The 15,366-nt window shown below is 33.0% G+C and overlaps 1 protein-coding gene across 1 annotated transcript; it reads right to left on the minus strand.

Moving 5' to 3' along the window:
* Positions 1–1,762: 1,762 nt before the first annotated feature.
* LOC107767345 (histidine kinase 5-like) lies at positions 1,763–11,722 on the minus strand. The gene is made up of 13 exons (XM_016586316.2): positions 11,146–11,722; positions 9,415–10,338; positions 8,009–8,065; positions 7,601–7,828; positions 7,222–7,315; positions 6,918–7,124; positions 6,313–6,443; positions 5,347–5,396; positions 4,528–4,889; positions 4,291–4,394; positions 2,941–3,741; positions 2,431–2,583; positions 1,763–2,216 (listed from the first exon to the last, which is right to left on the minus strand). Exons 2-13 carry the CDS (start codon positions 10,138–10,140, stop codon positions 2,094–2,096), a joined length of 3,036 nt encoding a protein of 1,011 aa, XP_016441802.2. The 5' UTR covers positions 10,141–10,338; positions 11,146–11,722; the 3' UTR covers positions 1,763–2,093.
* Between the last annotated feature and the right edge of the window lie 3,644 nt (positions 11,723–15,366).

A 15,366-nucleotide genomic window follows, 5' to 3' on the forward strand; every position in this document is an offset into this window, starting at 1 on the left:
TTCTTTTTATGAGATTTTCATGTCTTTCCCCTATATTTAGTCTAATTATTCAAATATATTCCAATCAATATTTACTACTATATACTTTGAAAGTTAAAAGATAAGCGTGGTAAATTTTGCTCTAGCTTTTGCCTTTTAAATAGGGGTGGCAAATGGATTGTTTGGGTTGTATTTGGGTTGGTCAAGATGGGCTGACTCATTAAATGGGTAATTGTCCAACTCTGCCTACAGTTCACTTGGGATATAAGATGGGCTGGGTCAAGATGGGCGAAATAATGGGTTGTAACTCAACCCGCCCAAATTGACCCAAATCTTTGCAATATTCTCAACTTTTAAACAAGCATATATAAAAATTATCTTATGTTTTGGAATAAATATCAATTCATGTCAAATGATTTCTTTCCTCAATTTAGATTTAGAATTTTATTTGATAGTTCCTCATCTTATGGTGAAAAACGAATTCATAAAGAAAATGTTTTTCAAATATGCAAATCAACCAAACATGAAAAAATTAGAAAATATTTTCCAACACATGGGTAGGTAGAACTCTAAAATTGAACAATTTCATTCGTCAAGGTTGGGGATCATCGTGAGTCCATTTGGGCTGATGGCTTTTTAAGGGGTTAACTTGGGCTAGCCCAAAACAGCCTATTTTCAAAATCATTATAGCCAAAACCTATTAAAACTTCGGCGGGTTGGGCGGATCAAATAGGTTTGGGTTAGCTTTGCCACTTTTATGACTTTACATTACTCTAAAATGCAGGGATGGCCCGACGAGTTTTGTGGCATAAAACCAAACTTTATGACGGGCCTTAACTTCTTTTTTTTAAAAAAATTATTTATTTATTTGAAGTCTATTTTTCTAGTGTTTCTTAGATACAAAGTTATTAATAATTTTCTTATAATCAATAAGTCCTAATAAGTCTTTCTTAATTGGCAATATAGTTAATCCATTTAATCTTTATTAAAACATTATTTATCTTAGGTGAGATTTTATCAATTTTAATTTTGAAAATTTCTTTCCGCTAGAACGGAAACAAGAGTTATTACCATTATTCCATAAGTAATATCGGCATTGGAAAAAAGGATCAAATTTTTTTATTTGACCAAGTGTATCAATTAAACTGTTATCTTCTAATTATACTATTTTTCTTAATATTTTTAATTTCAAAAATAAATCTAAACCATCAATATCGAATTGATTATTATGCTTCAAGGAACATTCAAGATTAAGGCAATAGTTTTTCAAAATTTCATCATCTAGTGATCTTAATCTTTACCGCTAAATAGAAAATCAAATATATTTTCGTATGCTTCGAATTGTTCAAATATATTTTGAAGTGAAAAAAATAATTTTGTCTACTATGTATACAGTAATCAATTTCCAAAGGACTCTTCGAAAGATTTTGAGATTTTATTATCACATTCTTATCAAATTTGTACTTCCTATATATCATAGGTTTTGCAAATCATTCTTCTCTATACTTGTTAAAGAAAAAAATCAAACTTTTTCACTTCATAGGACATTTAAACTTATACATAGCCTATTAGGTGTAACAAAAAATAGGACAGCCAAAAATATGGGGCCTAAAGCAGTTGCTTTAATTGCTTGCTAAACTGTTTCAAAAAGTGAAAGGGTTCTTGTTTGTCCAACTGGGAAACGGTTAAGGAGATCGAATGGAGTTTATTCTTTATTATCAACACGAACAGAAGTAACAAATTGGAAACATCAGTTAGTATACTATTGCAAATCCTGGTGGGGTAAATATATATGTATTTGAAAGAGCTTATAAGTAATATACACTGTCAGTGTAACGATACAATTGATGCTCGTAGTTTATTCCCTCTTCAATGGAATTCATAAAAAACCTTTCCATTTTTGTTGAAGTCCACATCATCAGTTTCAGATGGCCGCTATGAGGACTAGTAGAGGAACAAAAGGCCGACTATTAATGTACATTGATCATTCTGAACAAGATAACTAGTTGCATAGCAACTTGATACACTGATTACAAAATTTCCTAACACATTCATTTTTTTCTTTTTTCTTCTTCTTTTCCTGTACAGTTTGCATACATTTACAAGGAAAGATGTCATGGCAGATACTGTTGAAGACACTCTTTTAACTTTTGGAATGTAACTGGCTTTGATACAAAAGAGTCCATACCATTTGCATAACACTCTTCTGCACTTTCTGATAATGCATTGGCTGTCATCTGCAATAACGTAAACGAGTTTCATCAGTAAGCAGCAGCAGCAGAGAATTAACCGGAAAAGAAAAGCAATGCATGAAACGATGAAAAAACAAGCTAGGAGGCTAGCCACATAAATGTCCTAGTATTTGGAAGCTTCAATATGTTAGGAATAGCCTGATATTTTTATTTTTTTCATTTGCATAAACAGCTATGCATTTAGTGTTTAGACTCTTACTGCAATGATAGGAATCCGCTTCCCACTTCCTTGTGAAGGAGACACCTCTTCATCAATGCCAGCATCCTTTGCTGCGTCCCAGTTACCAGATTCCTCAAATGATCGTATCAATCTTGTAGCTTGAAGACCATCCATAACTGGCATGCACACATCCTGCACAAAATAAAAAATAGCATTATTCGAGTCCCTGGATAATGTTTGTTACCAAATTTAAGCTGTTAATGCATGTAAAGAACAAGAAAGTTTCTGTTTATAGGTACGTCATCTGCTGCAAACATTGGACAAGACAGCACATTGTCATCTGGTGCTACATTTCTTATCTGGATACTTATGGACTGAGAATGTGGAAGTCCCAAATCTGAAGCTTTTCTTATTTAGATGTTCAAGGACCCTCATTTTAACTGTGCAATAGATGGGATACTAACATGACCAAGAAACATGCATGTGTAGGAGTATAAGCCATCATGCTACATGCTAAAGCTTCGCCAAATGAAATTAAATCAAACATACCATTAGAATGAGGTCATAACTGTCGCGTTGAACAGCACGCACAGCTTCTATTCCATTATTCACTATATCTATGTCATGACCCAACTGCTTCATCATCGACCGTGTTACCATCACAAGTATTTTGTTGTCTTCTACAAGGAGGATATTGGGTTTTGTTGAGGTTTTTAAAGTCTTTGCAGCATTGCTAGAAGAGCACTCAGAACTTCTATCAGGTTGTTCCTGCAGCTGACTTTTTTCTATTTTCTCTGTAATTTCACCTTGATCTCTTTTTGCATCAGTGGACGTTAAACAAGGGGTATGGAAGTGATGATCTACAACACCATTACTCGTTTGCTCTCTACCGGACGTGCTTGGGTTGCCAGAATTTCGGGAGTGTCTCAACGAAGACTCAGGCTCAGAAGATGTATCAACAGCATCAGCTACTGAACATGCATCTTCTACTGAACCTGTCTCTTTTGATGTATTGCTATGGGAAGGGAAAGAATAGGAGTTCACTGGCAACCCGTTACTCTTATTCGAAGTGTTAAACCCAAAACCGTTTGCTGATAGTTTTGTGCCTCTTCCAGAACTGTGTGAAGAAAACAACGAGCCTAAAGTGCGCGGTTGGAATTGGAAAAAGCCAGAATTTATATCATCATCATTTTCTTCGGAAGCAGTATCATGATTATCTATTTCGGAGAGTTCTTCATTGTCATCCGAATTATCACACAAAGGCGAAACCGTGTAAGGTAGAATAAATGTAAAGGTAGATCCATGGTGCTCTTTGCTGGATACAGTCATATGACCTCCCATAAGCTCAGCCTGTTCAATTAAAACATGAGGGGTCAAGGTAAGTACTAATATCATAGACACTTCTGCTAAAGTCATGTCACCATAAGTGAAAATTGTTATGCCCTTTAGTGAATGTAGCCATATTTACGGGATCATAAAATGATGCTTGCTAAGAAAAAGCAACTTTATTAATCCAGATGAACCAAGAAAACATAAAAGGTTAGGCATTGTAATATAAAAGGCCCTATGACTCCATGTGAGGGATGTAACTTCACAATTTGCCACTATATCGGGAAGTTTAAGGATATTACAACATACCCAGTGGGATCCCACAAGCGGGATCTGGGGAGGGTACTATGTACGCAAACCTTACTCCTACCTTGTACAGGTAGAGAGGCTGTCTACGATAGACCCCACGCTCAAGACAAGCAAAATCACAGTATTAAAGAAGAAATATAGTAGTGAAAGGAAAGTTTAAGGATATTATCATAGATAATGTTATGACTCAAAATACAAGAAAGCTAAATAGGCTCTTTCTTTAGTAATTTTTTCATATTATTGAGTAAACACTTCAATTACCAGTTGTTTGCAGATTGCCAATCCTAGTCCTGTCCCACCATACTTCCGAGCAGTATCTGCTCCAACTTGCATATATTTCTTGAATAGAGTGGGTATTGCATTTTCTGTTAATCAAGGTAAAACTGGATTAGCAACAATAGAACCATAATTTTTAAAATAAAATAAAATAAAGAGCCAAGTTATGGCATCATGAATATGCCAACAGACTTAAATAAGAAATGCAGAGTTTGTAAGTACCTGGTATTCCAATCCCAGTGTCGTAAACATCACAACGTATCCACACAGTTGTTTCCTGCTGGTTAGAATCATCCAGTTCATCTTCTATTGAAGCCCCATTTTGTTCTGAATAATTGCACCCCCCATTGTGCATCCGACTTTCATTTGCACCATCAGCATCTTTGCATCCACCAGAGCCTTTTCGAACAAGGGCGTTGTGAGATGGTGATGTACAGTTATCCTCCTTCCATATCTTTGCTGAAACCTTTGAATTATCAGAAGCCATCCTCTTGTGGGATCCTTGTTTCACAAGAGGAGATGGCTCGGCAACCACATATAGCTTTATACCAACCTTTCCCTCATGAGTAAATTTTATAGCATTGCTGGATAACATAAAAAAACTACTTTAGTGCACCTAAGATAAATGAAAGGACTACACATAATGCAGTGATAAGCACATATCAACATTTCAGTAGTTGTGTCGCGTTACATGAAAAGGAGATCCAAGATGATGAACTGGATGAATGAAGCAAAGGTGGCATTATAGTTGTAAGTATCTTATTGATTCATGAAAAGACAAATATTAAGTGTTTCTCAACAAACAGAAAGAGAATCTTTTCTGGTACTTTACTATGAAATAACAGGATGCCAAAATTTGGGATGCTCAAGTAACAGAAGGATGTCCACATTTCATTTCTTTCCACTGTAGAGATATCTTTGATTTGCAGAGAACGAGAACAAGACTAAAAAAGAAATAAGAACATGCAGGAGATGTTTCAACTAATGAGCACTATAGCATGAATGATCTAGCACCACGGAAGCGTTCAGCAACCAACATACCTGATCAAGTTCGTGAGAATCTGGCGAATTCTTAGTACATCCCCAATAACCTGATTTAAGGAGAACTCTTCAGTAGGAAGACCATAAAAATAAACTGGATAGATAATGAATTTGGGGGGGAACAAGCTGTTAGACATGCTTTTATTAGGTCAAATTTCTAAATCATAACTGTGAGGAGTCCAGGTCAAATGGTCAACAGACATGTACACTGTTTTCCAAAGCTTTCAACCGCTCCTATAGCACTCATCTCACTCAAATAGTTGCAAGAATAATACAAACAGAAAAGCTATTCCTTCAATTGGATGCTCATCAGTGAATGACAGTAAGGTTGGTCTGGTATGTGCAAAAAGAACACAGATGATGCCTGCTAGAATTTTGGCTTGGAATATCAAACACGGCTGCTAGTCATAATCTTCTACATATTGCTAAAAAGTTGAATGCTCATATTCATGTTTGTTACATACTAAATTGCAGGTGAAGGTATCTCCAACATTTTGCCAAACTAGGAATAAAAATTGAAAATATAATCCTTCCAAGAAATCTGGATTGAGGAGTTCCTGGGCAGTCAATAAGTTAGTGCAATCACTAAGTCCATTTCATGATGCTTCTTGTTTTTAACTTTGAATCAATTCATAATCTCCTTGAGTTGCATTCAATTATAATCGAATAGCTCCTGATTTGGTACTAGTGCAGTTCTGATCTAAAAAAAATAACTCTACGCCCAGAAACAGCAACAAAACTATTGCTTTGACTTACTTACAAGCCAGAATAACAAGATGCCGAGGTGCTCAATCGGGTTCAGTAGCAGAGACCAAATAGTAATTTATAGTTAATAAAATGTAAAGCAATAAATAATATGAAACTAATATCTTTCTGAGCTTTTTTTGGTGTCATGTTCTTATAAATGGGGTCGAACAATGGGACGAAGTTAACATCAACGTGAATAATTCATGGTAGAGTTCTTACCTCAATAGGAACATCTTCAGAAACGTGTCCTTCCAAAGTTAACATTTTCTGTAGTGATGCTGCTGCAGTTTGCAAGACATGCTTTACAACCTCCCTTGGTCGGAATTTTGTGGCTTCCAACTTCATTACTCCTGAAGAAGAATTATACAATTTCTTTCTTTCAGTACGATCAAGTTACTCAAGTATATATAACCATTTAATGATAAGAGAAGAAACGAAATCACTCAGACACTGACAAATGTTGTTCATGTAAAATACCATAGAGTTAATTAGCATATCACTGAGACACTTGTGTTATCCAAAAAGAAATCTAAACAGAATAATTGTTTTCTCAAATTTGCAAACTACCTCTTGTCCAAATAATTATCATATCCTTTTCTTTATTCTTATTTCTTAAGCTCTTCATGTATTGAACAATGTCCTTCAACTTTCCAGCTAAGTTTGTAAATCAAAAACTCATGAAATTCATTCCTACAATAGACAGAGTGAAAACTGGATCTACACCATTCATAGCAACATCCACATGCTAATTAACATCTAGGAGATAGCGTCAAATTCTTTAGCAAATACTGCAACATAAGAGAGAAGAGGAAATGAAGTTGAACCTGATTCAACTTTGGAAAGATCAAGGATATCATTTATTAGTTGAAGAACCAAGTCTCCTGAAGATAACATTACATTCACAAGCTGACGTTGTTCCTTGTCCAGTTTTGTGTTAGAAAGAATCTCGGTCATGCTGACTACTCCTGACAAAGGAGATCTAATCTCATGAGACATGGTTGCAAGCATTTGTTTTGCTCGCATTGTCTCCTTTGCAACAAATAAAAGAAGATAACATTAGTGATGATTATTCTTCTAGCAGCTGACTCCACATATATATACATAAAAGCATATAATGTGCAAATGAACCTGTTATGTGAATAGTTTTGTTAAGTTCTGTCTCCTTGGCCTTCTGTACAGCTATCTCTTCTCGTAGCTTTGCCATTCTTTCTCTTTTCCTTACCTGCAATTTGATCATTAACATTGCTACTGAGCTTTCATAAATCATTCACCATAAATACGTTGATGATAAAGCTCAAAGAGTTAGCAAAGAGATGCAGAGAGTCTTATATGGAACAGACTTGGATTTTGATAGAAAGGCAGAATTACCAACAAGAGTTACTAGTAAGAAATGCAGACCATTGGATTTTGATGATAAAGCTGAAGTTTTGAACAAAATAATTCAAAATTTCCTCGGAAACATTATAGCGGATACCAACAAGAGCTACTGGTAAAGAATTTAACTCACCTGATCAGTTATCTCCATTCCCATATAATTTACACCAATGGTCTCTCCTGCCTTACTGAACACAGGTTCGACATATATTAGAAAGGTCTTTGACCCAAATAGTCCCGTATCGAATGTAATTTCCCTCTTTGCCGGTATTCCTCGCTCCAAAACCTCTTTTTTGAAGTCTTGAGATTCCTTTACACCAGCACCAGTAAAGATTTCTACATCTGTTTTCCCTATGATATCCTGAAAGATAAGTATGATTGAGGAAAGCATATACCAGATTCTAAAAGACCTTTATAAATGCCAAAGAAGTTCCTCAAAGTGAACGAATGAGTAATAAGAAGATACTAACTCCCCTCCAGAGAGAATGAGCAACCTCACATTTTCTAAGGAGAAGTTCTATAGCATATTATGTTAAAATACCTCTTCACGCAAACTTGGGAAATGATTGTAGATAAAACGATAGCGCAACTCTTTATCCTGCACCAAAGAATATTGGAACACTTAGTTTCTTCCAAACATATGATGTCAATAATGAATATGCCTTCTAAATAGAAGGAAAATGATAAAGAGGTTAAAGAAGATTTGGAAGTGGTCCAACTACTGGTGACAAATGAGGACAATTATATTTAGGAAGAGGGAATCGGGGGAATGAGTAGAAGGAAAAAATTCATCACCCCAATTACTTCTAATATCTAGCAGAAAAACTGATCAGATCATTGAAGTATGCAGAGATATCCAATTAAACTTTGTTTCTTACAACAATTGAGGAAAGGGAGATAGACTGTTTCGATGCTAACTACGTGTAGCTTGCATTTTCAAGTACGACCAATTGGACTATGCTGGAAGCCAGGACTTTCTCACACTTGCGACTGATGCAAACAAACACTAAAAGACATTTTGAGTAGGCATTTAAAATATATATGCAGAAGTGATTCCTCCATTATCTGGCTTAAGTTTAATCAGAAAGGCCATTTTGAAGAAGTCTACCACACAAGCATCAATAGTTAAAACTTCTTTTCCTATTTATGATAGTAGGAAATGCATGGTTTTAGTAAATAAGGTAACTGGTATTTAAATCATTAGGACAATGTGAGAGCTTCTTATGTCCCCGGGATGACAGATGGTAGTTGTTAGTAGTGTAGCATATGTGTTTGCAGTCTGCAGCTCCTATACTTGACTTATCCATTGTTCGAGTAGTATCTAAGGCTCAGGCACAGCTTTAGAAATGACAGTTCTAAAAAGTATGTTGCTAGACTTTCGCAAATGATTTGCGCAACTCATTTACTCTCCAGCCTGTATTCTGTCAACTGTTTACCTAGGCTTGTAGATTAATTAATTGAGTTGCTTATAATGATGGGGAAGAAAATATCAAATTTATTCACAGAGCATGACTTAGTTTGATGGTAAAAAACATCATATCATGATTTGATTTTGAAAATCATTGAGGAAGATACAACATATGTGAAGCTAATACTAGGCAAGAGCAAATGAAGCTGATGTCCCATTAACTCAGAGAACTGTAATAACATACATGATAATGTTGGAGCAGCCAAATTTAAGACATAGCTGTCTATTCTCTTCATCTGAAAAAGAATTCCATTTTGCTCGGTAGCTTTAACTACTACAAGTAGGAAAGGTACAGAAATTTACATACAAAAAAATGGAAAGAACTAGAATGGAGAAACAAAATTAAGAAGAGAAAATAAGTCTGGTTAGAAGTTTGTAAAGCAAAAGGATACAACAAGGTAATATCTACAGAACTATATAACATGATTTTGGGAGAAACGTTAGGCAAGGTCAGCTAATCATTCTTAGAGAAAACTGACCTGGTGGCCTATGACAACCGGTGCATTCTGGAGGACAAAGTGTAAGAAATTATCTGCTCTTTTCAGAACCTGAGATAATTCTTCCACTGGAGAGGACTGCCTTTCAAGTTTTTCTATGCTTTCCTGCAATTTCTCAAGTAGTGTCTGCTCCCTTTGAACGCTCGCTTCCAACAACTTCCCCAAATGTTCAGCTCTCTGCTTCCAGTACTTTATGCTGTCATACTCGGCATCTATTTCTAGTTTGTCTTGAACTCTCACATCATTCCTTTTCCTAGGAACCTCATGGAATATGTATCTCTTCAATTCTTCATCCAATATAGAGATTGGACGCTTATCACCCCCATATCTTTCCTCCTCGAATTGATACTTCTCCAATATCTCCAATTTCTTGAGCTCTGATTCTTGTTGTTGCTTGCTAAGACTGTCAAGCTCTTCTCTGAGTAGCCTTACAGCATTTTCCTGCTTATATTCCCAGTTCTTTACCAAGTAGGCCAACTGAGATGACCCTTTTTCGCTATAATTAGTAAGTTCGGAGAGGCGCATGAAATCAACTATTGTGGAATCCTCATTGATTGTAACCTCCTCCAACATATCTTGATCTAGTCCTGGATTATCTATATTGAATTGTTTTCCAGCTTCATTCATATCTTCAGGCCACATCGACGAAAGCATTTCCATTTCCATGTCCATGTCATCTGCTTGACCACTTTCCATCTCGCAAACCATTTTAGACTTATTCTATGTTACAATCAGAAAGTCAAACTATTGCTGAACTTTACTCTCAGGATACAATTCTCGCATCTGAGCTTAACTTAACTGAATTTTCAATTAAGATCCTCAACACGGAGAGCTATAAGGAGAATGAGAAATTGTTCTAGGCGCATGTGACCATTCGAGATCCTTTTGCTGAACTGCTTAAAAAGGCTGCATACAAAATGGATAAGAAAGATGAGTGTATTCATTCATAATTGGAAAAACCAATGTGAGACTCATGTATCAGTTGAGAGGCAAGTGCAACAAAGAGCAAATAGATGAATATACACATAATCAATAGGATATATACAACAGATAATACCAAATTGCTGGCCAAAAGCCACTACACCTTTCTTCAATAGAACAACTAAAAGCTGAATCTCTCTGAGAAATTTCCACAAGCATTAAGAAGGCTTCATCTTTTAAGATCCAAATATAGGAAGTGAAAAGTGACAGAATCATCAGCAAGAATTTATTCCAGTTTGCTTCATCACAAGTCACCAATGAAAAACTTCAACTTGTCAAATTTTCTCTTTTTACAGCAGAAGCTAGTAAAATTGTTGGTATATCATTGATTTGAAGCAAAAAAATCTTCTGCAATCAAAAGCTAATGTTAATTGTTAAAGAAACTATCAACAAACTTAAGTTATGCATCAACATGAGCAAATGATTCATATGGGGTAGCAAAAGAAAAAAAAATCAACCCTTTATTGCAACCTCCAACAAGAATATAAAGAATACTACAATTCAAGAACATAATTGAGGTGGGACATATACTTAATGCCTCAAAGATTAATAATTCAGATGAGAAAAAAATTGAAAAATTAGCCAACTTGGATTCATCAACTAACTGATAATACAATGAGCAACTCAAATTGCCTATTCCAATGAAAAATGGGCTAATAAGCAATGCAAACTGAGATCAAATTTCACGTAACACAGATACCAAAGTCAACTAAATGACTTAAAAGTTGTCACCTTTCTTTGTTTTCAAGAATTCTTGAAACTTTCTATTGAATCAGAACAAGAAGAAGAAGAAGAAGAAGAAGAAAGTTGGTTGAAAAATTTCTGAGTCACACCTTCTCTCCTTTTCACTGTAGATCTGAAAGAATCTCTTGAAAGTGCTCAGTCAAAGATAAAAATAATACCCCAAGCCTTTGGACCTTTATGAAGAATGTTAAAGGAGACCATGTGAATGCAAAGAGAAAAAAACCACCAAAAACCCAAAAAATAAAAATTTTAAAACAAAAAATATGTGGAGACCAAAAGAAACAAACTCAAGAAGCCATGTGCGTTTTGTAAGTCTACTTATTTTCTTATGTTTGTTCCTTTCAATATTTTATAAACAACCCCTCATCACATTTCTCCAAATCCTTCCTTTTATAAATATGTCTAATTTTTCGAGTTAGATTCATAGTACTCTTTTTTTCATCTCAAATATGAAAATCGAACAACATTCAGTTTTATGTGCAATTTCAAGAAAACTCTCTTAATTTTTCTTTCTCTCTCTTGTTGTACTATTGTTTAAACAAGAAATGAATCAGCTGCTAGTAACTATAATATAGTTGTAGGAGTCGTTAGTCGTATTTTTTTTTTGTGGTGGCAACTAACTAGACAAAGAGGGGTCTGTGTATTCTGTTTCTTGGTTTTTAAATTTGGAGAAGACGGAGGTTGTTCCCCGCCTTTTACGAGGTGACCTACTTTTAAGGCGCGTGTATCTCACTATCCATCTCTTTGGATGAGTCAGTTTCTCTCTGTTGTTGACTTGTTGTACTTGTACGTAAATGTATTGTATATATGCGTTGTCCAATGATTAATATGTATTTACACCAAACACCTTATAGTTTAGGTCTTTGGACACTTCACCCCTCTCTTTTACTTTTTGCCATTTACATTTCTTTTTGTCAAATATTAATAAAATATGGAGTATTACAATATCAAAACATGAAAGATTCTCTTCTAAATATTGAAAATTACTTTAAGAATTAGTCTATATTTATTGTACTCTCGTCATTCCAATTTATGTGGCACCATTTGACATGGCATGAATTTTAAGAAAGAAACGAAGACTTCCGTAACTTTTGATCTAAAACAAACCTTCGACATTTTTGTAGGTATAAATTATCTCATTACGGATAAATAAAAATTTTAAAATTAAATTATTTCTAAATATAGAAAGATGACAACTTTTTTTTAGAACAAATTAAAAGAAAAAAAGTATGTCACATAAATTCCAACAACTAAAGTTATTAATTTTCTCATCATTGCATATCACCGTTCTTAGTTTCGCTATTGTTATTGTACTCTTTTGCATATGCACACATGATAAAGAGGAATTATGTTAAAACTCCCCTTAATGTTGTTAATATAACCCTTTGACACCCTTCATTCCTAATTTTATACTATATTACACTTCAAACCCTTTGGTTAATATTGATATTTAAAAATATTGTTGAAAAGATTGATCCAGCATTATTTTTGAAACTTTATGACTTGTTGAACCTATTTCACTTTTTGTAGAATAAGTAGGATATTAAACGTTTCTTGTCTTACCAGTAGTTATAAGATGTGCGTGACATAAAATTAGAGAATTTACTTTTTACATATTGTGCTTGAAGAAAAAATTGAATGTTAGGAGTTTACTGTGTGTTTGTTTGTGAGTACGTACTTAAAATTAGAGAAATTACTTTATTACATACGTAAGGGCATAATAAATATATATGCACGTGTTGAAATACATATTAACATCTGGCCCTTTAATTTATGGCTTGTCTTTAAATAGGGATAAAGTGTGTGTAAATTACTTTCAAAATCTGGGATATACAAAATAAAACTTTTTTGGTAATTTACTTAAGTAGTTATCCTCTTTACGAAATGAAGTCTTTAATTTCCTGTGCGACCACTGGAAACTTTTCTACTACGCCTTTTAATTTCTATATATTTTTCCTACTTGTAATGTTAATATTCAAGAGTAGAATTTAATGTGAAATTCATTAATTCTTTTTTTTTTCTTCTCTACAGATGGAGAATTCGTGCAAACTATGAATGAGTTTCAAATTACTAGCGACTAAGAGTTATGTGATGCAAACAATTTAAATCCTTCAATTATTTCTTTAGTTCTTTCAAATTAAATCTTAGTAGCTTTCTATCATTTTCATGTGTTTATAAAAAAAAAAGCTTTCTATCATTTTCATTTTTATTTCAAAAGTATTTTGAACTTTAGCTTCTATCAGTCTTACTTTTATTCCAAAAGTATTTTGAACTTTACATATTGATCCCTATTTCTTATAATGATGAAAGAGTCCAAATTGTCGAGTAAATTTCATAGGTGGTCATTCAGCTTTGTGTCCATTACCCAAAAGTTATTTTTTTTGTTAGTAAAAGTCATTCAATTTTGTGTTCAATAACCAAAAGTTACTTTGTTACACAAAAATTATTTTACTTTGCTCTAGCTATTACAATAGTCACCTTGACCAGATTTTATAATATTTTTATTAAAAAGTTTATTATGACATTGGCATTATAAATCCTCTCATTTATCCAATACCTTCTATATTATATACTATATAATATATTTTTACCTAGGTATTTTATTTATAATTACAATAACTTTATATTATTTTATAATATATTCGTACATTTAATTTTTTCCATGACACTCAATTTGTTGAATCTTATTCAAACATGAACATATTTTAAAATTTTAAAAAGACAGAAAGTATTTATTTTTTAATATTTATTTGAAAAAATAAAAACAAATTTGTCTAACAAATGAGTGTTTTATAGTCAGCAAAACTCTAAGAAACATTTAACGATATTTATGATTAATATTAAAATTTTAAAGCTTTATCTGTTAATATTATTAATTTGAAAGTGTCAATCTGGTGTGTCGGTGTTCAAATATGAATATTTTATATATTGCATTAACGAATATATATGGCTTAGGTGATAAATTTGAGAGCTTTGATTTTATAATTTTTATTAAAAATATTTCATTAGACATGATTATATGTTAATTTGAGATTTTTTCACAGTAATGTTATTGACAAATTTAAAAATGCTATCTATATATCTTAAAAATTACGTTAAGAGAAAACAAAATGTACGAATATATTATAAAGTAAAAATATAAAAATTATTTTTAATTTTAAGTAATATACTTATGTAAAAATATATTATATAGTATATAATATACAAGATATAACATAAATAGGAGGATTTAATATATCAAGGTCATAATAGACTTTTCAGGTAAAGGTTTTATAAAATCTGGCCAAAGTAATTATTGTAATAACTAGAGCATGGTAAAATAATTTTTGCGTAACAAAAGAAAGAAAAATGACTTTTGAGTAATAAACACAAAGTTGAATGACTTTAATTCCACGTAACAAAAAAAAAATAACTTTTGGATAATGAGCACAAAGTTAAATGACCACCAATGAAATTTACTCTCAAATGGACGAATATAATTGTCAAAAGGGATATATGTATTTTTAAATATTAGTTACTTAAAAAAAAGCATTTGGAGAAGTTTTCTGGAGATTTTCTTTTAATGAAAAAAATGTTTGAATAGCTGTTGTTTATTAGAACTTTTGTCCTGTCCGGAAAAGGATTTTTCAGAAAATTCCCTCTAAGAAACTTTTCAGAGAAGTGTTCTAAGCTAACACATAGAGAAAAGTTTGCAGTTTTCTGAAACAATTTTCACGACCTTTAGCACCAAAGGTGAAACAAAAGGAATTGGGACAAATAAATAAAATATTAAATTTAACTAATACCTGACACGTCGCTCTCACGTAACCTTTAGATGCTAATTAGCAAATAATTTTTCTTACAGACGGAGACAAACCTTATAATAATCATCTTTAAGATTTTGAATTTAAATTCCCTTCGCATATGCTAACACAATAAGTCAGAATATATAATCCATGCTGGTTTCATAAATTGCTTTTATTACTTAATTATGTTTTTACTAATGGTAGAGTTTTCAATTCTTCAAAGTTTACGTTGTCGGAGCATATACTATTAACCATGAGTTTGGTTTGGATATTGTATTTTATGAATAATTATTTATTTAATTTTAATAAAAAATTTAAATAGATCATATATAGTCTGTGCCCTTTACTTATATAGTAGATGATTTAGTGTACAATGTTTAGCTTATAAGATTAAATCATCGGTTCTTATAAGTATAAAGTTTGA

The sequence above is a fragment of the Nicotiana tabacum genome, chromosome 23 (genome assembly GCF_000715075.1).
Source record: "Nicotiana tabacum cultivar K326 chromosome 23, ASM71507v2, whole genome shotgun sequence".
Classification (NCBI taxonomy): Eukaryota; Viridiplantae; Streptophyta; class Magnoliopsida; order Solanales; family Solanaceae; genus Nicotiana; species Nicotiana tabacum.

Coding starts and splice junctions, on each gene's coding strand:
- LOC107767345 (XM_016586316.2), bottom strand. CDS start 10,140: ATGGTTTGCGAGATGGAAAGTGGTCAAGCAGATGACATGGACATGGAA. Junction 7,829..8,008: donor TCCCAAGTTTGCGTGAAGAG/GTATTTTAACAT, acceptor CTTATCTTTCAG/GATATCATAGGGAAAACAGA. Junction 2,217..2,430: donor AGCGGATTCCTATCATTGCA/GTAAGAGTCTAA, acceptor ACGTTATTGCAG/ATGACAGCCAATGCATTATC.